This window comes from Pseudoliparis swirei, chromosome 23, assembly GCF_029220125.1.
Source record: "Pseudoliparis swirei isolate HS2019 ecotype Mariana Trench chromosome 23, NWPU_hadal_v1, whole genome shotgun sequence".
In the NCBI taxonomy this organism is placed as follows: domain Eukaryota; kingdom Metazoa; phylum Chordata; class Actinopteri; order Perciformes; family Liparidae; genus Pseudoliparis; species Pseudoliparis swirei.
In genome coordinates, this window is record NC_079410.1 from 6,479,357 (window position 1) to 6,506,713 (window position 27,357).

A 27,357-nucleotide genomic window follows, 5' to 3' on the forward strand; every position below is an offset into this window, starting at 1 on the left:
TTTTCATTTCCATAGATTTCTTTTACTGTTTGTTGTCAGTTACATGTGAGTAGACAGGTAGCTAAAACACAACCATGTTCAAAACAAATATCACTTCTCGAGAAGCAATCGACAAAATGAAAGAAAACATTCGAGTGCTCAGTATAATGTAACAAAAGAAATATGGCAGTAGTTGGTACATTTATCAACAAGGCACCAAACGGTATCAATATGAGATTTCTGTCCCTGCTTCTGTACGAGGTTGCCCGAATAATAAAAACCTATGTCTGGAGTGCGGATGTCTCTCGGCACCAGCGCTGGCTTCTTTCATGCCTTCCTCCACATGTAAAGGGGCAGCTGGGAAATTTGGATGAGGTTCAGAAGTGCCATACTTTTGTTCCACTGGACAGTGACGGAGTGATAATGACTGCCGGTGAACAGGGAGGTGGTTAAAGGAAGTGCTTAAGATGAGTGACATAGGTATTCATACTAACAGAGTAAAAAAACTAAACACAAGTACATCGTCATTGTGGGGGGGGGGCAGAGTGGAGGCAGACTGGCTGACATCATCCGCCCGCCCACATCCGTTGACCCGACGCCTTCCTGTTCAGTGGAGGTGAGCGTTGAGGTCGTACTTCTCGCAGAATTTGTCCGTGAAGGGGATGCAGGTTAGCAGCTCGCACCACTCGCACTTGATTGGGTAGACGTAGAAGAGCACCACGAGGCCCGAGAAGAGCCCGACGAACACCAGCAGGAAGACGATGATCTGACAGCGTTTGCGGTACAAGTCCATGCGGCCGAAACTGATGTAGGGCAAGATGGCGAAGGACAGAAAGAAGCCGGAGATGAAGCCGCAGATGTGGGCGAAATTGTCGATCCACGGCAACAGGCCAAAGGCAAAGAGGAAGAGCACCACACAGAGCAGCTTGGTGAAGGCCCTCCAGGGCTGGGCGAGGATCTGCCAGCTCTGGAACAACTCCACGAACAGGCAGGCCAGGATGCCAAACTGAGAGCCGGCCGGGCCAACCTGGCACAAAGAGAGCAGAGAAAGGGGGCATCAGCCGACAAAAAGCATGGCCGCTAACATCGACTGTGTGATTTAAAAGCACAATAGGATGTTCTGAGTAAACCTGATGAGTTTCTAAATGGGAAATCTCTTGACACATGCCACATCTCTGACTGTGATGTTCCCGCGCTGATATCGTGTGGGGTGTGAAAGCGGTGATCACCTCGGCTCTATAGGGCAAAAAGATGGCTGAAGCTAAGTTGCCAGTGATGCCACTGAGAATGTAAATGATTGAGATGCGCAGCCAGCCCGCCAGCTTCTCCAGGTCCCTCAGGATGGTCATCTGGAAAGCCACCGACACCAGGCAGTGAAGGATCCTGGGAGAAGGAAAATGGACACGGTGCTCATACAGTATGTGTGCAATGTGACATCAGTGAGTGTGTGTGTGGGAGAAGATAATTCCTCTCGGTGTGGACGAGGCAAAGCACTCAGCAGACGGATGACTTTGCCCATCAACAAAATCAGTTTCTATCTCCTTGGAGCTTAATGAGTTAGTGGAGCGAGGGCACTTTGTTTAATTGCCCAGGAGACAGAGAACAGCCAGCGTGAGGATGAAGAACTGCTCCTCGTAACAGGGAGGTCAGCTCTTTGTGCTGACAGGCCTGAACTACGGCAACGGAGCGCAGTCAGTCTAAAATGCACGGCGCATAACTGCAATTACGTACTTTGCATGTATGAGAGCAACCCAGGTATAAGTGAATACTAAAATCTGACCAAAGTCCAGTTTCTATACATTTGTTCTGTCGTGATGTGAGTATGAATCCACAGAGAGAAGAGAGACTGACAGCTGCAGCACATTTTCTTGGATGTGCACGACACATAAAGTCCATCTAGTAGAGCAGGCTGAGACCAGGTGGACTGGTTACCTTCGCATTGAAAATGCGGAAGGTTATGTTTTGATCGCCGTGTATTTATTTATTTGTATGCGTGTTACTCGCATAACACAAAAAGTATTAAACCGAATCGCATGAAATTTGGTGGGATGATTGGTTATTATCCGGGGACCATTTGATTAGATTTTGGGATCGATCGGGTCAAAGGTCAAGGTCATGAAAAGGTCACAATCTTCTTGAATCGCATGACATTTGGTGGGATGATTGTTTATTATCCGGGGACCATGTGATTAGATTTTGGAATCAATCGGGTCAAAGGTCAAGGTCATGAAAAGGTCAAAATCTTCTTTTTACCATAGCACGGTCAATTTTTAACCAATTGGCATGCAACTAATGCCAAAATGTTCTTAATTCAATGCCCAATCTTGTGATATGCGAAGGTACGCGCTCTACCGAGTGCCCGTTCTAGTTTCTGATGCATTCGGCTGATCGTACTTGTAAAATTGCACTTTTATCTACACTATTGGGTTTTTCTTTTTGATACTATTCATGTTTGAAGCCGCCTCAAACAGAACCATTTAAATAAAACTATAAATAATATAAATAATATAAAATGCACCCCATATTCCTTTTTGTCTATTTTTTTTCATGCAGATCTTATAATAAGATAAACGACTTGTTGACGGCGTCTGACTCACCCAGCATGGAGGAAGAGTGAGAGCCACAGCCTGTAAAACTGATCTGGGATCTCAGGGTTGAGGAAAGGCAACAGTCCACACACATCGTCCATGCAGTGCACCTGAAGACAGACATAGCATGGCACATTAAGTGATGGCCCTCAGTTATTCAAATACTTTTTAATGAGACAATCAAATACCACAAATAACATACAAATGAAGACCTGATTAGACTTGTATTACGGAAGTAAATAAAACAGTAGAGCAGACTAAATTAGCAACAGATGCAGCTCAAATTAAGTTTTGCTCTTCTTGCATTAAATAGCTCCAACCATCCTTTCATCCATCCATCCATCCGGGGTCGGGTCGCGGAGGCAGTAAGATCCGCACGGTAATGCAGACATATTGCAGCGCCTCTCATTCTGTAAATACCTCACCCCCATGAACAAATAAAATGTGTCATTGGTGTATAATAAGGAGAGAAACGCTTACTTGAGAGCAGAGAGTAGCCTCCTCATGAAAATAGCCGTTCATGAAGTCACAATATTCCCGGGATGTAATTTCACACCTTGTAGAAGAAGAAAAAAAAGGCAGCAATTAATAAAATAGTAAAGCATTCATGGTTTTTTTAACATGTTTTCAACCAGTTGAAGTCACATGACCATCACAGCATGGTCTCGGCTCTCCTCACCTCCCTTTGGTTCCGATGCAGCACGGCCGGCCTGTGATGGTGCAGTCGATATGAGGCAGGTTGGTGTGGTTCCCTGTGTTGTACCGAGTACAAATCTAAAAAGCCAAAAGCAGTATTTATTTTACTTTTGTGTAACATCAGTGCCAAAATGTGATCATGCTGCAAGCCCTCGACTTGTGTGTGTTTTTTTGATAGATACAGAGGTATTCTATGATTATGATAGAAGACTTACAAGAGCAAATATAATATAATTACTGACCAGATGCAGCAAGATTAACGCAGACTCATACCAACTAAATTACCTGGTTAGTCACTGTATTTGTTTTTCATAGTGGTTAAGAATGAACCTCGCTACTGTAATACTTTTAAACTTTTAATTGCTTTATTAATTTGTATTACTTTTGAACTTTTTGAACATTTTTAATTACTTTTTATTCCTTTTTTAAATTTGTATTACTTTTTAACTTTTTAAAACTTTTTAATTACTTTTTATCATTTTTTACTTTTGTACTTTTTATTACTTTCGTACGTTTTGATTTCTTTTGTACTTTCATTACTTTGGTACTTTTTGATTACTTTTGTACTTTATATTACTTTTAAAAAACGTTTGTACTTTCAATTAGTTTTTTGTTACTTTTGTACTTTTTGTACATTTTAATTACTTCAAAATTTGTTATGAGTTTGTATAACTTTTTTTCCTTCTTTTATTACTTAATTATTTTTTATAACTTTATTAATTTGTATTACTTTACAGTGATATTGTTCCAGTTACAGCACTCCAAAATGATTCAAGCCCTTCTCAGAGGTGACACATTTAAGATCACATTCGAGTGATCAGCATTAACTTTTAAGACAACTTCATCTATAATCTTTATGCATATATATATATATACCGGACATAACTTTACTGCACTTACAGGCCACTTGCTGATATCATCAGGCCATTCATGAGGTGTTACTGAGGCAGGCTCGAGACATGTCCTGTAACGAGACACACACACGTTATGTTTACCCGCCGGCCTCATGTACACTGTGCAAGGAAAGAGCTCCAAGTGTCTCTCACCTGGGATCCTGATGACACACAGAGCCATACTGTCTGTCTTTACCAAGTTTCTGGGGAGTGCTGGAATGCCTCGGCCACTTTACCCACACGGCCAAAGTACTCTAGAAAGAAAGCCACAAAAGAAGGAGGTGAGAACTTCCCACGGTGTTTGTCTGTCGTGCCATTTTTTTTTTAAAGGTCATGGAAGACAAATAAGAACTGGGCTTTGTCGACAGACCGAGCACTCCTCCTCTGAGTTTTGGATGCAGCCGGAGCGATCGTTACGCACGCAGCAGGCGGAGTTGCGTTCGATGGCTCTCTTGTCCCTGATGAGGTCGTGCACCTGTTTGTCCTGCCGCATGCACGGAGAGAATTTGGCCCCCAGGTGGATAAGAGCTTCCTAGAAAAGCGTAGACAAAAGGGAAGAAAAACAACACAAATATAGTATTTATTTCAGGACGTTTACTGGTGATTATTGCTTGTGTTCTTGATGTTCTATCAGAAGAAGAGTGCTCACCGAACCCGGCCCAATCCAAAAGTTCTCCTGCTGTACAAACTTGACATTTTCATACACACCTTTGTTTCTTAAAACCTGTGTCAGAAGAAACACGAATCACAAAAGAGCACAATCGACATGAAAGTGGTCGCGGTGAGATGAAAATATGTTGAACAAGTCATCGCCACTGAGCCGTTACTCACAGAATCAACTGTCTCGTGCTGGGAAAAGCCCACTGGTGCAATACCGTAGATGCATACAGCCAAGATAGTGATGAGCAAATGGACAACTGTGATCCAGTATGTAAAAAAAGGCCTGGAGGAGATAGAGTTCATGCATTTAAAAAAAGAAGAACGGCAGCTCTCATCATATCAGAGAGAAAACACTATTGGTCAGATAGGAGGAGGTGCAGTACCTGTGGTCATCCATGTCCTCTATCTGCCTCTTGACGTAGCTGTCAATGCGCTTGCGGTAGGTGCGGTTGGTGAGCTTCCCTACCATGCCCAGTCCATAAGGCCTCTTCTCTCGGGCAAAAAGCTTCTTGACAGGCACAACGATGCGCTGGCCACGCCGCTGCCCGGTGACGCTCACCACCTCCTGCCGCAAGGGCACCTTCGGTGGTCCTGGTGTTCCTTCTTTGGCTTTGCGCCACCCTCGCTCCAGAGGTCTGGAAGAGTCAACACAGGAGACAACACTTCTTCATCATCTGGCTACATCATCAAACAGATCAATAATTACATGTTTTTGTCAGATTGGTTATCAGTAGAGCTGAAAAAAAGGTATTATTTGTTGTGTGTTTATATATACTGTATATATATATATATATAAATATATTTTTATATTTTTATATCTATATACATATACATATATATAAAAATATAAATACATTAAAACACATTATAAAAATATAATATATATATGAAATATAAATATATATATATATGTATATATAACAATTATATATAATTATTGTTTTATATATATGTTTATGAATATATATTTTTATTATATATATGATATATATATATATATTTTGTGTGTGTACAGAAATCGTACAATATACTAAATTGTACCAAAAATACAAATGCCAGAAAACAACAATCGTTCTTTGAAACCAAATCACTTTATAATGTACAACTACTGTTGGCTTCCCATTTGGGCAAATCTCACGCCCGTAAACTTTTTTCCAGTAAGATGTAAATCTTGAATCGTTATTTTGCTTACAGCATGAGATGACTCCTCTCCAGCTCCATCTTATCGAGGGCGCTGCCCGTCAGCTCCATCTCATCGTTCTTGCTGCTTGGCTCCGCCTCTTTCATGGCCGCCTCAGACTGCGACTCAAACACCTCGTCTGCGTACGTAGACAACTCCTCCTGCATCAGAACATCCTGGAAATAACATTGGGGAAAGAGAACGCTGGGTTAATAAAAATGAGAGTTATTATGAAAATAAACATGGTTCCACAGTAACAGCAACACAGGAACATTGTTGTGTTTCCTGACCGACCCTGGCAAAGAAAGATGTGTCCAGTTCATCGGGAAAGTCCAACATGTCCTCCTCCATGAAGCTGGCGGGGGTGAAGCTGCGTCTTTGGGCCCGTTTCAGCGTGCTCTCCCGTATCGAGCGTCCCTGAGTGAGAAACGCACACACAATAATGTTCACTAACAGCTTGAATCTTTCCATCACAGACAGTTACAAAGTAGTACCGCACCAATAGAGAAAGGAACATGTGCAGTGTGTTGGTACACGTATTCTCCTGTTTATTTGTCATATATATATGAAAGTATTCATCCCGTCTATTACCAGAAAATGGTTATTACCAGAGTGTCCTACAATTACATCATGGAGAGACATTGTAACAGAGATCTACAGAATGGAGCAGATCACAGCCCATGTTAATCAAAGAACGGAAACATTTCTTAAGCACTGGCAAAAGTGGTGCAACTATGTCACAGATAAATGGCCTGACTGTATTTCTTTACTCTATAGAAAATGATATCTCCCTGCTTTATTTATTTATAGTTTTGTTACTATGGTATTGTTTTTGTTTCTTTATTTGCATGTGTGTTTTTTGTTTTGTTTTTTACTTCTCTTTATACAAAGAATCTGAAAAATTTCAATATGTGTATGTGAGATTCTGAACACTAATAAAATATATATATTTTTTTTAAAAATAAAGTATTCATCCCCCTCGTTCACCTTGACCAGCGCTGCCGCGGCCCTGAAGCTCATCTTTGCAACAGACTCCCTCTTCCGTCGACGAGGCAGCCGGTTGAAACCCGAGCGCGAGCTCGAGAAGGAACAAAGCGAAGCAGCGCCGGGGGTGATGGGGGTCTGAGGCACGCTGTAGCCATCCACCTCCTCCACCATACGGAAGGCTCGTCCTCGTGCCAACGGGTCCACGATCTGGAGACCAACGGGTTCAGCGAAGGGCCGTTAGAAAGAGATGCACAGTGCATTATCAAAACAGAGAGACATATTCTACCTCGGACATTCAACAAATGCTGTAAATAAGTTGAATTTAAAATAAGAGGCAGGCTCAAAGTAAGAGGAATATTTGGTCAGGATGCACCTGAGTGCCAAGTTGAGATCCCCGTTGATATAGATACAAAAACACAAGCCTCAAGTTGTTTATTTCTGCAGGTTAAAGGACATCTGCATGATGTATTTTCATGAAGAGGATATGGATTCAAACAAAAACAGCATTTATCAAAGCAACCCATGTATTTCTTTACCTTTTGCATGCCATACTGCGAGGAGGGGACATAGAGAGGAGGCGGGGTCTCCGTGCTGGTTAAGGAGATGTTGTCCTGGCTGGGCAGGTCCATCTCTCGGAGCACCTGCGGCTTCAGCTTTCCGTAGCGCAGGCTGCAGTGGCGGAGGCTCTTCCTCTGCCATTTCTGGGTGGCATCGCCGTCCTTACTGACCCCGAACCAGTCCGCCGTTCCCCTAACGCCACAGACACTCAACCTTCAGCTCTCGATCGACCAAACTGGCAGCACACATGCTTCACTTCTCGCGGAAAGAGATGAAATGGTATCTGGCGTGGTGAAACTTGAGGCGTAAGAAGAAGAGCCCTCATTGACGACCCTCTTTAAAGCCGCGTATGCGGAGGAATGGATCACTAAACATGCACGGGACTGATAAGACTGCACTTCCTGGGATGGAAGAAAATTGCCAGATAGCCAAGTAATATTACACAGTAGAGGGAACATGCCTGGGCAATGTTTTTGTCCAGACACACTGGGAAAGATAGGTACACACACACACACACACACACTGCATGAGTCACAAAGTCTACATTTTCAAAGAAAGAGTGAGCAAGAGAGAGATATACTGGAAAAATGCTCCAAATAGTATCCAAATAATGATTTTTTTTTCTAATTTTAATTGACCTCGAGCAGACAGCAAATCCAATTAAGAGAAATCAGGGGATTCTCGGAGATTCTAATTGTGTCCCGTTCCACCAACAGTTGATGAAGACACATGCAATCACGTTGCTGGAGTTGAAGCCTAATAAGTACCAGAGCAAACAATGTGACTGCAGCCCGAGGGCAGGAAGTGGAAGTGGAAACACTCTTCAAAGGAAAGTTCAGGCAAAGCTAATTAGCAGCTGCAGAGTGAATGTTCAGCGAAGTTTGGTTTAAAGTCTATTTCTCACTCCTTCCCTCAGTGAACGCAGTGAGCTGGTTTTCTGGTCCTCTGCTCTCACAACATGATTGCACAGCTTGTATTCTAAGACATGCAGCGGTGGACATAACCTCGCTAACCTTGATTCGTATGCGTATGTTTGAACATACTTATTTAGCTCTGCATGCTTATCTAATCAGTGTCCAGCAAAGAAGTCTTTTGTCTCCGGAAGCAACGACTTCATGTGCGATGCATGCTGTCTGTTCGCCCCTCTGACTACTCGGCTGTGTCATTCCTGCAACTCTGAATAAAAAGGGGGAATCCGTAACAGCTTTTGGTTTCAGGTCCTCTTACGACCCATTAAAAAAAAAAAGACACATGTATGACGCACAGCTGCAACAGCTGGTGACTGAGTGAGAAACACCAATTATTGGGAATCTTGTGAGGTGTGAAGGGAATAAAAAGTCGACATTTTAAAACTTTCATGTCAGGATTATGATTGTGCAGTAAACATACAGGCACTATACTCTGTGAGCACGCCCCACCGACCCCAACACCTCTACGGTCTGGTGAGGGACTTCCTGCCGTACCTTAGCAGGGTTCTGGAGAGCGAATGGTGCTTCCTGACGCTGCGGCGAGCAGCCCGCTGCCCCTTAATGGGAACCGTGTTAATCCGCTCAAAGTGCACCCTTCTGCTGCTGTGACCAGGCAGAGCGAGAAGGGACCAAAGGGAAGGAGAAGGAAAGAGAAAAGACAACAACAGGCAGTGAGAAGGAAAGGTGCCGCAGGACAGCGCTGTAGACGTCATGCGGAGAGAGCAAAGCAGAGAGGACTATATACGCTATAGGACTTGGTTTTCATTGGAAGTAGAACATTAGGAAGGTTATTACTAGGCAAGTGGATGAAACAGGCATGCAAATTGGAAAAATGGAAGGAGAGCAGAAATACTGTAGTTAAATAGAAAGTTTTTTTTAAAATGCAGGCTGCTAACATCCTCCGCTATGTGCTGCTTATATTGCACGCTGTGGAATATGCTAGCTCTTATTTTTATAATCCAGGGTGTCGGAACCCCCCAAGAGGGTCGCGAGAACATTTCGGGGGAGTTACCAGATGTTTGTGTTGAAAAAAAAAAAAAAACATATTGAAAATATGAGTAATAGTTTTTTAACATTACATCGCCAGTGATATAATTTGACTAAGAATAGATTTTGAAAAAAAGTTAAAGTGTGCCTGCACATGGGTTTCCAGCATGTTGGGGAGAAAGAAAGTCACCAAATGCACCAAAATTAATTTAATTTAAATTTAATTTAATCCAAACTAGTCAATCTAAACCAGGGGACGCAAACATTATCATTATTATTCGGGTGGTCGCGACAAGAAAAGAATGAGAAATATTTTTCTAATCTTGAAGCATGCCCCAACCCACTTATATCCAGACGTTAATCAATACATCCAGTGTACTGCTCGCTGCGTTTACCTCTTTATGGTCTGAGTGATGGAGGACTGGCGTTGTAAGACCGGCCGCCGGGTGTCGAAGAGGTCACGGGGTGGGGACTGGAGGTGAGAGGTCTCCACCGGCATGCTGATGCTGCGCAGGAAGCCCTGCCTCTTCATCGGCTATACAGGAGAGGATGCACGAGAGAAAGTGTGAACGCAAGTCATGACAGAAAATGACAAAAGGCGATACAAAAAAATACTAAAAAAGGGGATTCAGCGAGAAAGAACACCTGAACAAAGGTGGGAGGCTCGTCCAGAGACATCTGAGCCGTGGGAATGTCCAGCCGGAGCCAGGGAGGCTTTTTCCTCTGCAGGCTGCTGGTGCTCTCCCGCCGTGGTTCAGCCATGTTCTCTGTCCCACCCGAGGCCTGCCAGCTGCACGGAGGAGAAGACGATGTTATTCTTCAATGAAACGCACGTAACGACACATAATCACAATGCAAAGGTGCCGTTTGCGTTCATAAAGATATTGTGCTGCATCATTGTTTCACAAGAGGGTGCTGAGGACCTTTATTTGATTCAAACATGGGCGTCCACATAAATGTGTTATACCCCAAAACAGCATAGCAATAAAAAAATTTTTTTAAAATTGTAGTTTAGACTGGGTAACGTTTGCAGTCTTAAAATCAAATAAAATCCCTGTTAGTAGTTAAACTCTCCATCCAGCAGACATCTTGACTAATGACTATATGTGCATTACCACAAGGAGGCCTGTGAACCAAAGGAGGTGCACAGTCAACCTCCCTCCCTCCGACAGCGTGCCTGTAGCTGCAGCCTTGTTATCACCAGGCCCTCGTTTTATTGTCCCGCCATCTAACCTCACCTCTCTAGGCCTGCTGCTTCATTTCCTGTCATTTCCTAAATTCCCACAGAAAACTGCTCATTTACCTCAGTCCACAGGCATCATTTACTCTTTAAATCATCAAGCATTATCCCGCATATGTGTCGATTTCAGACATCTTCCACTCAGCAGAAAGGAGAAGTTTCGTCAAATATAATGCTGAGAATAAGGGACGCTTTTTATCGCAAAGCACGAATGTGTAAACTTGCGAAAGAGGGGCGTCTCCTCAGCTACGGAGCTGTAAAAACCAAATTAATTTGAAGAACTGCTTTCCCCGTCCTCGAATGAGTTTTGTTTCACAAGATGTCATCGTCACATATGCCTTCACGTCGCACCAGGGGCTCGGAGTTCTGAGCTTTGAGCTTTGAGCTCGTCACATCTTCAATTCTCTTGTTACAGAGTCAGCTCTGCTCTTAGTGACCACATCTGCTTCCCATTGACATTGCAACGCACCACAGGCTTCTGTTTTAGCCCAAGTGATGATGGGAAGTGTTGTCAGTGGATCTCAGCAGAGAGGGGCGGAGCACCTCAGGCTGAGGGCAGCAGGGGTCACCACCAACGTGTTCATATTTAAACATGCCCTCGCTCTTGCTGACAGAAATCTCTCCATCCACTCGTATTATATCATACGTTGACATTTCTACCACAATGACGTTGTTGAGTGTTCTACAAGAGGCAGGAAAACTAGATGTTTATTTTAAAAAACTGCAGCGTAAGCTTTTTTAAAGAGGTTTCATCTTTTATGTACTGTCAGTCTGGAAGGTTAAGGCGTATTAGGATTTTACATTGAATATCCTGTGACCTCCAGTGACATTGTCTGGACTGTGATACCAGATTAGCAAAGCAGACTGGACTCGAGCCGGCTGAGCCTGTGGCAAACGGAGTGATGAAAGGTGGGCGAGGACCAGTAAACGGAGTGAAAAGTAAATTATTTTGGACACCTTCTGCATCGCTCTACTCCTTTTTTTCTTTGTATCCCTAAAGAAAGAGAGCAAAGTAATCTGAGAAGAATCACAACCGCAAACCCAGTGTCTCCACTTGTGCACAACAGCCCCCTCTCTCTCTCTCTCTCTCGCCCCTGGCGAGGACGCCCAACATGTAATTACTTTCTCCATAAGCTTGACCAGTGGGGCTCCTGATATGGAGCAGAGCGGTGACGGGAGGGGGCTTCGGCTTCACGGTGGCACGCTGAAGAAAGACCGGGACTGAAGTGAAAGCAGACGCGGCAGGAACCTCCTTTCCATCCTCGCTAAATACTGTTTGATTGCTTAAGATTTGGTTCCTCCTGCCGGAGCCCAGTTTGCCACCGAATGCTGCGCTGATGCCGTTCTGCCTCCTCAGAATGAAGGAGGGGGTGGCGGGTGGAAGAAAACTGAACGACTCTCATTGTTTATGCGCTCCTTCTTTTTTTTTTTTACCGTCTCCTGTCTCCCATTCCTCTTGTCCTTACATGCATGTGGTCTCTGTGAGTGATTTACAGGCTGTTACAGCTCGATAGTTTATTTTTGCTTTCTGCCTACTCGCTTGCCAGATTAAAACCCACACACTTAAACCCACACACACACACAAACTATGCAAACTATGTTGATGGAGTGAGAGTGAAACATCTCACAGCTTTAGTACTAAACATCTGTATCACACACACACACACACAGCAGCGAAAACGTCTTTTCTGATCATGCCAGTTGGGCATCTATTGTTATGGCATTTGGTCATCGCCCAAGGTAAACCTCCAACGTCCGTGACATAGCTGCTGTACGCCAAGTGCCGTGGAAGTCCATTTTCCCTCTTTCTCTCTCGTCCTCCTCCAAAGTCAACATGGCACCCGAGCTGGCACGGGCCCGCGACTCGTGTTTAGGAGTCCGGCTCGAACATGTCGCCGTAGTCGCTGCTCAGATGCAAAGCGTGGCTATGACAGCCACTCATTTCTCCCCGCGAGGGAGGACTCAAAATCTCAGTTATCTCGTCCATCGGGCAATAAGAAAACCCTGCACAGAGAAGGTAAGACTCAAGGCCGCTGCCCGTCGGAGAACGCTGGGTCTTCATCGGCAGAAAGTCCTTCAGAAGGAGAAATATCCTTAGGGGGGGATGAGGGTTGATTAAAATGTGCGTTTGGCAATTATCCAGACTGGAGGATTAGCCTTCCCTTGAGCGTGTTATCTGTTCATGGTCAAGTTTGACGGTGAAAGACACAGAGTTGTAAGGTTCCGTCTCACTGAGACCGAAATATCCTTCTTGGATTCATCCAACCTGGTCGTCTGCTCGGTGAATGCTCACCGATGTCTTATCTTATACCCTCGAGGTGATTTTCTTTTTTCTGGTTGGGATGTCGTATGGCAACAATTCAGAGCGTGTAATAGTTCCCGCCAGTGTTTACATTCCCGGCGCTGATTATTTCTGGCCCCGCATTCTCTAAAAACCCACAATGATTAAAATCTAAGTTTCTCAAAAGGATTTGTTTTTACTTCACGATTCACATCTGAAAGAGGGAGAAAACACCCACACCCAGAACTTTGCTCCGCGCCTCACGGGATTGGCTTCCTGCCGTCGTTTAGCTCCTTGTGAGAAACTAACACTTCCTACACAATTACAAGGCACACGACAACCCTGCGTGGATTGTTTTTCATTACGGTGGCTGACATTGCTTCTAAAAAGGCATTTTCTTCGTCTTCTTCTTCAGGGAAAACAGACAGGAGGACAACACTCAGAGGACGTGTCTCCAGGTGCGGTGACGTCCAGCAGCCCATAATAACCGGGGTTGACAGGCATAACCAGCACTCTCCTTTTCCACCTGGGGAGCTGCAATGTATTGTCATACCTCCTGTGTACAAACCACAAGCCCCAAAAGATGTTTTTCATGCCATCGTTTCATATAATCACTCGGTGATGGTCTCCAGTCGTGCACGGAGACGTCCCGGGTTTGTGACAACAGCTGCCACAGGTGAGGCTTGCAGCTTAAAGACAAACAGAAGATGTGCTCAGTGGATGGAGCTCTTAAGTGCCACCTTGAACACACACACACAAAAAAAAAGAAGAAGAAGCTAAGTGAGGGTGGGGGCCGTGCTACAGTTTACTGTGTATTTGTGCTTGTTCATTGTGCACAGCATGACCAGATTTCTCCGACTGCTCTCCCGCTTCAAATATGTGTCGAGGCTTGCGAGAAAGCATTGCCCTCCTGTTTCACATTCATCATAAATAAAAATAGTAATCTGGCCATGGACTCTTTTTTTTTATTGAATCAGTCATCTAATCTACAGTTGCCTTGTTTAAAATATTCAGCCGCGATACTCACTATCAAAGAGAAATGAAGGACTCAGAGCACATCTGATCTCTCAAACGTACACATGGATCTACCGCATCGTACGTGATCGAAGAATAACGCATGCATTAAACATGTCTGAGATATGCGTTGACATCCTCTATCTGGAGACATTTAAAATCTCAGCGCATGCCATACCCACATTCCTGAAGATGTCTGTCTGCACTGAAGCGAGCTGAAATGGCAGAAAGAGGAAACCGCATGACGTCTACTCCTTACGGACAGGAGCTGGCTGGTTTCCGGGTACCGAGTGCGTCCTCCTGCTCTGCGCTCCTCTACGGGAGGCAGGCGAGCTGCAGCCACACCGAGGGGGTCTGAGCCGTGTCATCGAGGCCGACGAAGCATCAGGAGGCCGGCCGAGTAGAGGCCCCCCGCTCGCTCCCGACGGAGAACATAAAGTCATCATGGACAGTAGGTCGGAGGAATCGCTGCCGAGTGGCCATGATGGATGACCTCATTAATCTGGAGAGTGAGAAGGCCGGATGCCTCGTTCTTGAGAAGTGCGGCGCTTCCTGGCCCCACTCCTTCGTTCCTGCTCTCCCTCTTCCTGCATGTGGCTTCTCCTCCTTTTTTCCACTGCAGGTCAATTTGTTTGGCTCAAATCTCTATTGAATAATTTCCCGTATAATAGCAGGCTTTTTAATATCGAGTGATGTCGGGACAATTCCAGATTCCAGTTTGCCGTCTTGCTGCAAAGCGAACGGCACAAACAGGTTATGTTTAGTTTCCCCCATGCTCGAACAGTTAGTCATTCACGACACATGCTCCTACTATCCATTGTTCCTGATGTCTCACTCCATGCAGGAGGCAAGGCTTGCCACTGGAAACAATGGAGGGAAACAAGGCTATTCAGACGGTCGCTCTCCCTATGTTGTTCTCTCACTAATAGAACGAGAAACATTATTGGCAAACGCTCTTCTGCATAAAAGAAGACATGCAAAGCAAACAAGATATTTTCTCCCAAAGAAACGCCATCTAGATCAGACACACTTACTGCAGCTACTGTTGTGAATTCAACTTTAATGTACAGTAGCGGTAGTTCCCTGAAAGGGGATTTCATAACGATGAGCAGAAACTCGTGACCACGTAGTCGTTGTGATGAATGGGTGGAGGCATGCGGGACATAAATATGAAGAAGCAACAGATCTGGCAATTCACCCCAACAGACAATCTAAGCATAAATAATTCACGCTTAACGCGACGGACGCGTGTCTCGTGTCAGGCCGACTGCCATCTGAAGCCCATCTGCGCATTAATTGCGGAAGTATGCTTCTGATCTTTATATAGCTCACTGTGCTTCCGACCAGGGTTGAACGAAGAAGCTGACACAACTACAAAGCTACTGATATTTCATTTGGGTGAGGAGAACAGAAGCAGGCACGAAAATAAACTTGTTATACTGCAGAGGAGACATTAGTGCCAGATGAGATTTAAATACAGAGTTACATCGACAACGTGATCAATTAGAGCATTTCTCTGATGTGGCTCCGAATTTCTGGCAACTATGAAAAACAGGGAACAAAAATGAAATGGAACTATCCAAAGTCCAGGTTCAAACCCTTTTCTCTATCTCTCCTGCCCATTTTTGCGAGGGAAGAAAATACGTGGCAAAATACAGCCGTGGGTCAGAGAGAGTGAAGTGAAACTGAGCGCCAGTAAATCTGCAGTCATCTGAATTGACCCTCGTGACATGTGACAGGCTGTCACACCAAACCACCTTACGACATAAAAAACACACACACAGAGAGAGAGAGAGAGAGACAGCAGAAATATCCCTCGCAACTGACCCGAGATCAAATGTCACAGCTATGGAGGCCGGGCGGGCGGGGCTGCTGCTGCAAGGTAGGTGTTTGAGGGTCAGCGTGGCTGAGACACACACAGTCAAGGAGGGCGGAGCAGCTCGTGCCTTTTCCCATGTTTTCCACGGATCTTTAGCTCAGGCTCTCAGCACTCGCTGTGATTTTACAATGAAGACTTAACCTCTTCCTCTCTGTGTTTTCAGTCCGTCGTGACAGGTTTGTACCGCGATCCGCTGCCCTCGCGGTCATAACAGTGTTTACTAAATGACAGGGTCGAGTGCCAGAGATATGAATAGCTCGTGGACGTATAAATGGGCCTCTTAACACTTGCTGTGTGCATGCGGTGTATTTCTGGAGCTCAACTGCAAATGTGCGTCTGGATGAAACTGCGGAGAGCAACATGAAAAACATCCTGCTCCAGATCTCTAAGCAGCGGACCGTTTTCTGTAAAAAAAAATAATAATTTAAAAAACACTCAAGATGTTCACATCAAACCAGTTTTACAGAACTGGATTCATTTATCTCAATCTCAACAAATAACCAGCACCAGAACATATCTGTATTCACCATCCTCTACTCGTCTTCCTCCACAAAGCTTTGTGTATGTTGCCGGGCGAATGCAGGTCCTCGAAAATTGCACTTGGTTATTTTATCTGCACAACAGCCGGCCTGTTCTACGAGCAGCAATATCCTGCACAGGAAATCAATACGGAGGACGGGTGATGTGTGTTAAGGAGCACAAAGAAACACATTTATATAATTATTTTAATCTCTGTGTGTTTACGAACATCAGCGAAATATCAGCTCTGCTTAGCATAAAGTTTCAACACTTGAATTATTTAGTCATAAGTAGTCCTGCAGGTGAATTATTTACTGCGTATTTGCTATTGGAGCGGCTGCTCACAGCCCTCATAGTTGCAGCATCTCCGTTCTGTGGATTGTTGCCGCGTCGAGCTCCCAAACACGTCCGTCTTCACTTCAGTGGAAAGAATTAGGCTCACTTAGTAAATCTGTGTCGTGTCTCAGTCCAGAGCCGTGGTTGTGTGTCTGATCTTGAGGGAGAAGCGGTCCAGTACGACTCCCTCGCTGTGGGAAACATGTAGCTCACGGGCCGCGGCGGCTAAATACGGTTTAATGCGATAACAAGGGAGCTGTGTGAATATTCCATGACCACTTGAGTGAAATCAGGCGACACCCTGTGAAATCAGCCCACAGTGAAGCGGCCTTCACTGCTTCGGGATAACGCGGTTGATAAGCGGGTCGTTTTCTCGGCTGGAGCTCCAGCTGCCAAACCCGAAACCTCTTTGTTTACCGTCAGAGTTTATCTTCGACTTACTTTTTATCTCCAGCTGTACTGCTGCCTCCAACAGGGTGGGAACATCCAGCAGCCCCAGAAACCTACCGCACAACTCCACATTGAGCTGTGGACAGTGAATGAAATTCAACAGCACTGTGACACTCTCGTCTCATCTCAGAGGGGAACGGAAAACTGCAACAACGACAGTGTCCAAATAAAAATGTGGACACTGTTATGAACCCACAAAACAAATCTGTCATTATTTATTCTACGCAAAAGGTTGAGAGGGATGAAATTAGATTCGGCTAAGATGTCGTTGCATATCACAAGAAATTAATGATAGTAATTACATTAATACATAAAATGGCATCCAGACTCATAAATCTCGATGCTATTCTCCAACATGTTGACTATCCATATTAGACGAGGGCTGTCAGACCAGATCAACATTACCATCTTCTAATGAAGCAAAGATGTAAATGTCAAAGACATAATCAGGGGATCAATAACCGACAAGGTGATTTCTCACACATTGATCTGCCCTGGTTTCACATCGTGTCTCTTGCGAAGGGAAGATGCTTGAGACGACAAAGGAGAGTGAGCCGTCCTTCTTGCGGCGCTCCTCAAAGTGTCCTGAGAGTACAAACAATCCCCTCATTGTCTTTGGGAGGTTTGACATTCTCTCTTTAAGTGAGTAAGAGGAGAATCTCAGAAACAGTGCGCCCTAACAACATGTGATCTCCGTCTAAATAGTTTCCAGCATGATATCAGCCTGAATCAAGCCTACAAAAGGCTGCATTGTATGGCCTCGTGTGGAATGGGCTGAACAAGGGTCATTGAGCAGCCTGATCGGCGTCGAGAAAAGCAAAAAAAAAGAAGCCTGAAGTTTTTATTCATCCACCAATGGAAATGGTGTGCTGAGACATTTTTTCCAGCTGAGATAATGAAGTTAAACTCTCATTCCGGTCTAGCAGAGACGCCGTATTTGCGAGCGTACGGTTAATCGACAAAAAGCTGCATCCGCGGTGACGGGGATGAGATGGCACACAGGGAAATGCTACTCCAACTGCTCAGGTTCATCTCTGCGCTCTCAATCGATCACGGGATAAAAAAAGCTCAGCTCTGTCATCTCACATCCTTTGCGGAAGACCACCAGCATCGGAGAAAGGAGCGCTGGAAGGAAGGAAGTGTAGAACAGAGGGGGGGGGGGGAGAGAAAGACGTGCAAACCGATGGCAGGAAACACACTGCAGACCGGGAGCATTACGCGTGTCCGGTCAACACAACCACGGAAACAACATACACTTGCTCACATGCACAGGAACACATCCGCACTGCATATGTAAAACACACACACACACGCACACATCCCATGGCCACGGTGAAGCGTCGTCACTGTACGCAGAAGATAATAGGCCTCTTATGAGTCCGAAGGCCCGCCCACTGCGGCCTACCGCAGAGAGTTCTCAGTGTGGTGAGATATTGAAGTAGACATATTTATTGGAGAAGCAGATGAAGTGTGGCCTGTGTCACCCGCACAATGGGAATCAGCCTTATTGGCATGGATTCAAGCAGAGGAGAGAAGGGAGGCTGATCCTTCATGACACATAGTGCTACAAAGTCAACTCAAAGGCACTTAAAGGGGTTTCCAAAAGTCATCATGAATGATTGGTTCAACTGAATTTGTATGACATTGTACCAGTATAATAGAAAATGAAGCTTTAAATATATAGTTAAGGGTCTATAGAGGCCAAGAAAATGTCTAATTTAATTTTCCAAAACACACCTAGAATCAAATGATATGAAAATAAACTTCTTTTTTCGGGATTTGAGGATCAAAATGTAACTTTTTGAGATCAAATGTATTAATTAGCAATAAACTAGACTTTTTTTCTTCACAATTGGTCAAAGACAACTGAACATGTCCACGATCGCTGCCAATGTCTCAAACTCTCGGCACACTAAAGTGAATCTGTATCAAGTGAGAAGGAAAATCCTTATTAAAGATGTGGGATAAAAACCGACATGCAAGTGTAATAACACAAAAGTATCTTTACTTATTTCAATCTCACACGAGAATATTAAAATGTTTTACTATCAACATAAATCATATCAAACACACGCCTCAGGCCTGCAGACCTGTTAAAGCCCAGAGTACAAATGATTGACTGCATTGATTTTCACCACTGCAGGTTGTGAATATATGTCCACATGTGGGCGGGTGAGTGTGTGTGTGTCTCTGAGTGTGTGTGTGTGTGTGTGTGTGTGTGTAGCTGTGTAGACTCCACAGTCAAGGACAGAGAATATCAATTGAGGTTGTTGGTGCCAGAAGCATACACATTTTATGTCACATAGAGACGTATTTTCTATTTGGATGATGGTATAAACTTTAATCTGTCACAGGTAGAGGGATTTTATTTCATTTTTGCAGAGGCACCAGCAAGAGACCGATTCAGTCTTTTCGGTTTCTCCTCTGGATTGGAGGGAGGGGAAACCAATTTTGTTCCACACAACAACTTATTATAATAATGCTCCCATCTTTGAATCTCTTTCATCTGATACACGGGCAAATATGTGGATGAAAGAAAATCAGAAGATGGAGAGAGCCATCATTCAAATGAATAACACGCACAACGTGGATGTGATTGGGAATGACTTATAGCAGATGAAATAGTTTGACCGACGGGAAAGTGCAACTACGCTATGTGCTCTAGTTCCCAGCGCTGGATGTGGGAAGAGCACACACATCAATCCCAGAAACCACAACATCCCTTCCTCTCAAAAAAGAAATACAATTTACTTCACAGGCACTGAGCTCGACATTTGCTTTAGACCTACATGAGAAACCCTCATGGGTCTGACGGTGAGTCACTGTGGTCGCACACAAATGTGGGTCACATTGCATTTCTGGCCGAGGCTGCGCACAGAAGCGTGAACAGCGTACATTGTGGAGCGATGAGTCAGGTGAACGTGAAGAGAGATTTGGGGCGTCAAAGCCAATGAGAATCATTCTTCATAGCAGTGACATTTCTATAAATAGTTCTCAAAAGACGGTTCACAGAAAAAACTTCCAGGTGATAACGAACATTCACAGATCCACGTGTTACACTTGAATAGCACTGAATTCAGAACGGTTACTGTTGGAGCTATTTATTTTGACTTTTGTATTTAGTTTTATTGTAAAGTAATATTGATTATTTACTGCTTGTTTCGATGGATGTTATAGCTTTTTTCTTATGATAGTTTTAGTTTAGTTTAGTTTATTGTCATTGTTGTCTAAATATATTTAGTTTTAGGTTCACTGATTGGGTAACACTGGGCACCTGTGGTTATATGAAGGTGTGTGTAGCTTCAGGACCAGCATGCACCGGAGTGGCCTCTGGTTTTTTACCAGCACACGGAAGGCAGTGTCAGCATTTTCTTTCTTCTTTTTGTTTGTTTAATAAAGAAATCATAAGAATAATGACATTACGGAAACGGACATTACTTTCTTTTGGCTGCGTCAACTCCAAAACCCACGTTGCGTCAGTGGCAATTTGATTTATAGTTTTATTTGATTTATTTGGACAAATGGCCACTGCAGTTGCAATTAATATGAGCAGCTAAAGTATTTTTTAAAGTAAAATATAATCTGTTTTTTCCCCGACACAATTGAATATTTTCCGTCTCACGGGGTCGGTGTAATTACACTTCTTTTAGAGGTTCCCCAGACTCTGATAAAGACTACTTTGAGGAAGTGAGGGGGATCCCAAGGGAACACCAAGTGGTGAGGCCAGGGTCTCCGAGCTGGGATCAGGGAGGAAGGAGGAAGAAAGCAGCTGGGCCAAGAGATGAGTGGAAAAGTCCCGACAAAAGCACAGGAAAACTGGGAAGGCTCGGGCCAGGTCCTCTGGGACGGTCACACCAGTGACGGGGGAGGCCTGCGCAATCCTGATTTAACTTAAGAAAACACACAGACTCCATTTTGTGGAAATAAATTCAGGTTTTCCCCCCACGGGTAAGTGTCACATCCAGACGCTTGTCGATGCTTCCTTAGTCTGCTCTTGGTTTCACAACGAGCAAATGTTGTCACGCAGCAGCGACACATGATGAGGAAATGTGACATTGGGCGAGGACTGAGGAGACAGAATGTCTAATTCAGACAAATTAAGAGAAGTGAAACGAAAAAATAAACTTCTTCTCCCTGAGTGGGAGGATAAACTCTGACAGTCTCCAGGATTAAATTACTTTCGATTTGCATAAATCTTCACATTTGTTTCCGCCGAGTTCTGAGAGAATATGCTCGACGACATATTAGGCTTCCAGCGTGGTGCCTTCACTAAAACCGGGCGGGATCAACTGGGCACCGTAAAGGAAAAGGCTTTACATCATTTTCTCTGGCACATTGCGAGCGCCGTCAACTGGCAAATGGAAGAGGAAAGTTGGCACGGGTGTGAAGAGAAGCAGAGGCAGTAAAAATGGAAAGTTGAGAGTTAGGTACATGTTTAAATATGCCAACGGCACCCGGCCCGTCGTCAATCCGTCCGACTGACAAACACTGAGCACAGTGCATCTATTTGTATAAATAAAACGACGACTGAATAATAAAATGAGATTCAAGGAGTATGCACCTCGGGCATGCTTTAGTGATCCCTCGGCACCCTGTATCTCAACACTGTGATGCTTTCGACTTCATTTAATAGAAAAGAGCAATCAAACCGACTTCAGATCCACCTCTTCATGAAAAAAAAAAGCGAGTAAAAGAAAAGTCACAGAGGAATCCAAAACACACCCTCATTTCTGGGAAAGCTGCTGGAGTGAGTTTGGTATGTGATGTTGGTGGGACGGTTGAAACGGTCCAGATATAACTGTGTGTGTGTGTGTGCAGCTCTATTGGGGGAGCAGTCAACTTGAGTTTAGCAGTCTGGTACACAGCGAGGATTCAGACGGCCTCTGGGCATGACGGCCCACTGTGCCAACAATCTGAGGTGGGGTGGGGGGGGGGGGGTATCCTATTTAAAACTGCACCCTCATCACTGCTGTAACAGTCCTGGCACACTGTATCAGTCAGGGTGTTCCTTGAGTTGGTCCTCCAGGCCGGACAATGGTCTGAGAAGAAGTAAACAACACTGTGCTGTCATAAAAGCCATGTCTCCAATGAAGATGGCAACACACACACACACACACACACACACAAAGCTACATTTTATTTTTGTATTTTTGATTGTTAAGTTCTGGTCTGGCTAACTATTTATTCTTACAAGTTGTAACCCAGTTTTCGATTTAATTATTTCTTAATGACAATATACCAACAACTTTTGGGTTACCAGATTTTTAAGCATTCCTGGTGCATATCCCCCTCTTGCATAACCTGCCCTTGTCTCAATAGGTAGTTGTTTATGCAGGACAGCCCCTCTCCAATGGACAGTTAAAAAACAAAGTTATAATAACAGTCATGTGTACAAAATAAGTGCATTTTGAACAAGGATACTGCACAGACTGTTTTACTAGTTGAACCATCAAGTAATAACACTGTTAATAAAGCTTGAGTGAGCTTTAAAACAAAACCCTATGTCAAGGCACTTCACCCAGGTGAGACAGCCCATTTGCAAAATACCTGACATATAAATATATATTCCTGTCTCGAGGCAACGGGCAAAGTAAGATTTATAGGTTTATCTGCGGCTACGCCCACAGAGGCCTCTTCACGCTTGAAGAAGATCAAAGTTCAAGGAACCATTGCTGTTTGTCTATCAGCGTCAGCTTTCCGCAGAAAAGAATTCCCACAGCCCTGAAAATGAGCGTTGTCCTGAGGTTAACCAGCCTCAGTCATTGTGTCAGTGAGAACAGAAGCTACGGGAACAAGGACACCCTGTAACTACAGCCCCTAAATTAGATGTTTTCATCTCCGCTTCAGCCTCAACTAAATGACTGAACAATTCATAGTAACCTGTATTTTTCAATTTAGGCACAAATGCACTTTTTCACTAAAAACCTGTAAATCAAAGATTTTTTTATTCAATTCTGTGAATGCTGGTTCATGTGTCTGGCTGAGGGTGGCATGCCGGCAGACGGAGGCTCCGAGGTATAGACCTGAAATATCCGCGCTGCATTATAGCGTTACATCACAACTGACTCATGTCGCAACCACCAAAGATGTCATCGGATGGGAACAGTTGAACGCAACGCCTTTGAGTCACACAACTGAGACGTCAACAGGGGAGGAAGACAAACAAACAAGCAGCCATAGGATGATGACGATGTGTACGAGCAGCACACACACACACCACACTTCCTGTATCATTAAAACAAAAGCACCAGCGCCGATATATGTATTGTTTTTTCCCCACGCCAACATTCCTTATTGTGTATGCATGCCAGACTCTAGAGACACAACACTATTTTTGTTTTTCCCCCACAAATACCACATTATTTGACACGCATCCTGCTTCTGACAACATAATCAAAACCGTACCCACATCAAAGTTAAAGAGGTACGAGCTATAATTAGATCAAACACTGGCCGTGGGCTCTCTCACCATCAACCCTGTTAAAACATACCCGACGTGATTTTTAAGCTGATGTCAGTTTGGGCTCAGTTAAAGGAACAGTTGCAATATATTTAGCAGAAAAAGCGTGCGTATTGTCTGCAATGTAGCAGAACAAGTTGGTTGACATGTTTGACCTCTCCAGATACTGCTGCCGTGCCCCACATTCACAAATAGACTCAGGAGACGATCTTCACTGTGGCAGTTATCACACAAAGTTGACCGTGATGTCAGACACATGACACACACGGCTCAAAGAAATATGCAATTCATCTCTAATACACTTCTACAGCCACAGGGAGAAGGTTGAGGACAAGTGGACTGGAATGGAAGCGCTGTATAAAACCCTCGGGAATGTATTTGAATTTCAAGTCAAGTACTCAAAAGTGTCCAAAGTGACTAAATATCTTGAGCTGAATTTTTTAATAGAATTATAAAATATGGGTCAAAGTTTATGTTTTGATATATTTCCTCAAAGTAAGAAGTAAGACGTTGGGATACCAAAATAAGCAGATATAGAAAAAGTTATATTATAATAAAGTGTGGATTATAGAAGCTGCTTCGGGGAAATCTAAAAAGGGAAATTAGCGTCGTGTCAGGATTCAACAGAACATCAACATGTGAAATGCTTCATGGTGCAATATTAAGATTTCCAGCATTAATATAGCAACAAACAATATATTTATATGTATAGAGTGGAGTAACGTCTACCTGAGCAGTATTGTGAGCGTACCCAAGTGGTAACCCTTTCATATGGTGGTTATAGCTGATAACATTGTTACGACAGACTCCGTCAGCACTTTTGCTGTTTGACGTTGATGTTTGCACTCTTAGCATTTTAGCGCGTTAGCTGTGAGCTGCAACTCAGACGTTGCTATGCGGAGAGGCAATAAAAATGCTCAGAATCTCTTTTACAGCACTATTTAATTTATATTTACTAACATATTTTACCCTTGAGGTCAATATGACCCCAGCTATTAAAATCTTTTGTTAGAACACCGACATTAAACATTGAATCGGGTCAATTAAATGAAAAGCCTGCAAGAATAATCAGATTATTCTATAGGGTATACATCAATATAGTGGACACGTGCTCAATACATATAACAGATAGAGACATACTTCAAACAGAAGGCTATATATAAGGCTATGCTAATGTCCAGGTCGCCTGTAGGCTAACAGGATTCTCAAGTGACCAAACTTTGGACTTGCGATACAGATGTGTGGAGAAACAGCCCGAGGTTCCTTCGAGAAGCACGCGCTCTGTACACATGGGACTGTTCAGCCCGCTGGCGCTCATTTAGCCATGAACTCAGAGGAGGCCTGTCCAGAGATGGAAAAAAAACCACCAACAATCACAGGGAGCACACTCAGGTTTTTGGGAACAGGCAGATTTGAGATGGCTTCTTCCAGGAAATCTATTTGCCGAAGACGACGTCATCCGATCAACACATCGGCATCAAATCTGGAAAGGGAGCTTATTATTGGCTAAAATAACTGTGTCCTGCTTGTCGATGCATCATCTTGAAGTGATTGGGACCAGACCCACGGCGCTAGTGCCGCGAGATGGATCTGTTGAAGAACGGCCACGGGCCGAAGGTTGACGACACGAGCGCCGAGCGTAGAAATCACGCGCCGCGGCTCTCCCCGAAGGCGACGCTTTGAAGCAGTTGTACGGGACGGAGCACTCGGCCCGACGGACAGATACGGATACCGCGCCGTGAGTCATGCAGGCATGACTACAGCGTGGGCCCCTCGGCAGCCTCCTGAAAAACCCACATACCAGCCAGTCAACACAGGCCAGCCTGGATGGTCCACCTGCCCCGGCGGAGCTGCTCACAGCCAAGTATCACACACACACACACACACACACACACACACACACACTCACACTGGAGTCCAGTTGGAGCAGATTCAGAGGATAAGCACTACTGCCACTATCACACATCAGAGCCCTTGCTTTATTGGTGTGATTACATCACCCACAGCCATGATTCCCCCCCCACCCCTCCCTCCCTCCATGTGATAAGGTTTCAGGAACACTAGGCACACAAACCAGGCCATGTGCTCCTATGTCCTGCCTGCCAAAATAACTCAGCAGTTTCTAATACAGCACGTCTGTGGTTTCACGTCAGTCTGGCCAGGTATTGGAGGGCATTGAAGCGCGTAACCTTTCAGATGTCAACAAGTTTGCAGCCGTATGCGAGCCGTCCTGGAGCTCTCGAACTCGGACGAGTCAAATCTAGACATTTAGGTGACCTCCCTCCATGCGAATGATTGTGTGGAATTTGGGCCCTTTTGTGAGTCACTTTGAGTCACCGTGCGTTACTGCCTCACGAAAAAGCCGAAGTTCGGAAGAAAACAAAGCTCTATAAGGGAAGAAAATGATGCGTTCAGGTTCAAAGGGGAACGAGTGAGATGACACACTCCGTGTTCATCACGAATGATGCAACATCTGTACGTATCAAATGTATGGTGCTGCCATAGCATGCACAGAACCATGCATTGACATTCACGATGGCCTTTGATGGAGATGATGGTGGTAATGAAGGTTAAAGAGGAGCATGGAGAAGGAGGTAGGAGGAGGAGGAGCAAGATCACAAGAATGAGTGAGGTCATGGTGTGACTTATGCATGATGTGAAGCATGAAGAGTCAACAACATTTAGGTACATTTTTCTTGTATAAAGTTACAATGAGGCCCAGACATCTCCGGCCACATGAGAACATGTTGCCCATCTTCACACAGCGAGGTCCTAATGAAAAGTATCTCTCTCCAATGTTGGCGGAGTTTGAGTACAATTAGGGGGGGGGGGGGGGGGGGAGTAATGTAGCTTCTCAGCTTGTGGATCATTTGTGGACATGAGGCTCAAACCTCATTCATTCCACTGATACATGTGTTGAATGTCTAGAGTATTTCAATGTAAAGATGAATGGGCCCTCTAGACCCAATTATACTATACGAGCACTTTAATGAGCGTATTTTAACTCTGAAAACTCCCCCATAAGCCACCTAAATGACATCCTGTCACGTAAATGTCCATCTGCTTCCTATATCCAGACTGTATAGGAACTTTTCCCATTTTGACCAATGGACCAGGCAGTCAGTCGACTACTATAAGCTCGAGTATCCTCCTCGATCACGGCGCGTGAGAAGCTTCCTCCGGCTGCCCGCCTGCCTTCACGAGCGCCCACAGAAGACATTCATATAATAATGGCATAACTTACCCTTATAACAACCAGCTCAGATGATCCCCAGCAGTGAAGCAGAAATAAAAAATTAAATTAAAAGATCCGGTTACACAGATTATAATGTTTTCCCCCGGGCAGCAGATGATATGATGTGTCACATCATCCTGAAGAGGGGGGGCGCAGGAATAAACACGCTTCTTTCCCCCCCCCCCCCCTCCAAAAAAAAAAAAATCCAGCAGATGTTCCGGTGTGCCGCGGTATTAAATCAGGTCACTCTCGATCACACCGGCAGCGGCGGTCCGGGGAGGCGGCGGTGTACCGGAGTGTCGCTGCACGTCCCGATCTCTGCTTCCCAACCTACGGACACAGCATTCCCACACTGCTCCATGAATCCACCCGGGGGTAAGTTTTCTTCCGCCGGTTGTAGCCTAATTCAGTTTGACGGAGAGTCAGCCCCGCCCCGGACCGGAGACG

The 27,357-nt window shown here is 44.6% G+C and overlaps 1 protein-coding gene across 3 annotated transcripts; it reads right to left on the reverse strand.

Annotated features, from left to right (window-relative positions):
* On the reverse strand, nucleotides 1-27,306 carry rhbdf1a (rhomboid 5 homolog 1a (Drosophila)). 3 transcript variants are annotated; one of them, XM_056408065.1, is made up of 19 exons: nucleotides 26,920-27,303; nucleotides 10,142-10,286; nucleotides 9,892-10,031; nucleotides 9,005-9,112; nucleotides 7,520-7,733; nucleotides 6,984-7,190; nucleotides 6,291-6,413; nucleotides 6,009-6,172; nucleotides 5,200-5,451; nucleotides 4,988-5,099; nucleotides 4,806-4,880; nucleotides 4,527-4,688; nucleotides 4,310-4,410; nucleotides 4,164-4,227; nucleotides 3,247-3,341; nucleotides 3,048-3,123; nucleotides 2,577-2,677; nucleotides 1,209-1,362; nucleotides 1-1,006 (listed from the first exon to the last, which is right to left on the reverse strand). In XM_056408065.1, exons 2-19 carry the CDS (start codon nucleotides 10,256-10,258, stop codon nucleotides 587-589), a joined length of 2,685 nt encoding a protein of 894 aa, XP_056264040.1. In that variant the 5' UTR covers nucleotides 10,259-10,286; nucleotides 26,920-27,303; the 3' UTR covers nucleotides 1-586. The 3 variants fall into 3 exon arrangements, with proteins under 3 accessions (XP_056264040.1, XP_056264042.1, XP_056264041.1); XM_056408067.1 differs by lacking the exon at nucleotides 1,209-1,362 and having other exon boundaries at nucleotides 26,920-27,306; XM_056408066.1 differs by lacking the exon at nucleotides 9,005-9,112.
* Nucleotides 27,307-27,357: the final 51 nt, after the last annotated feature.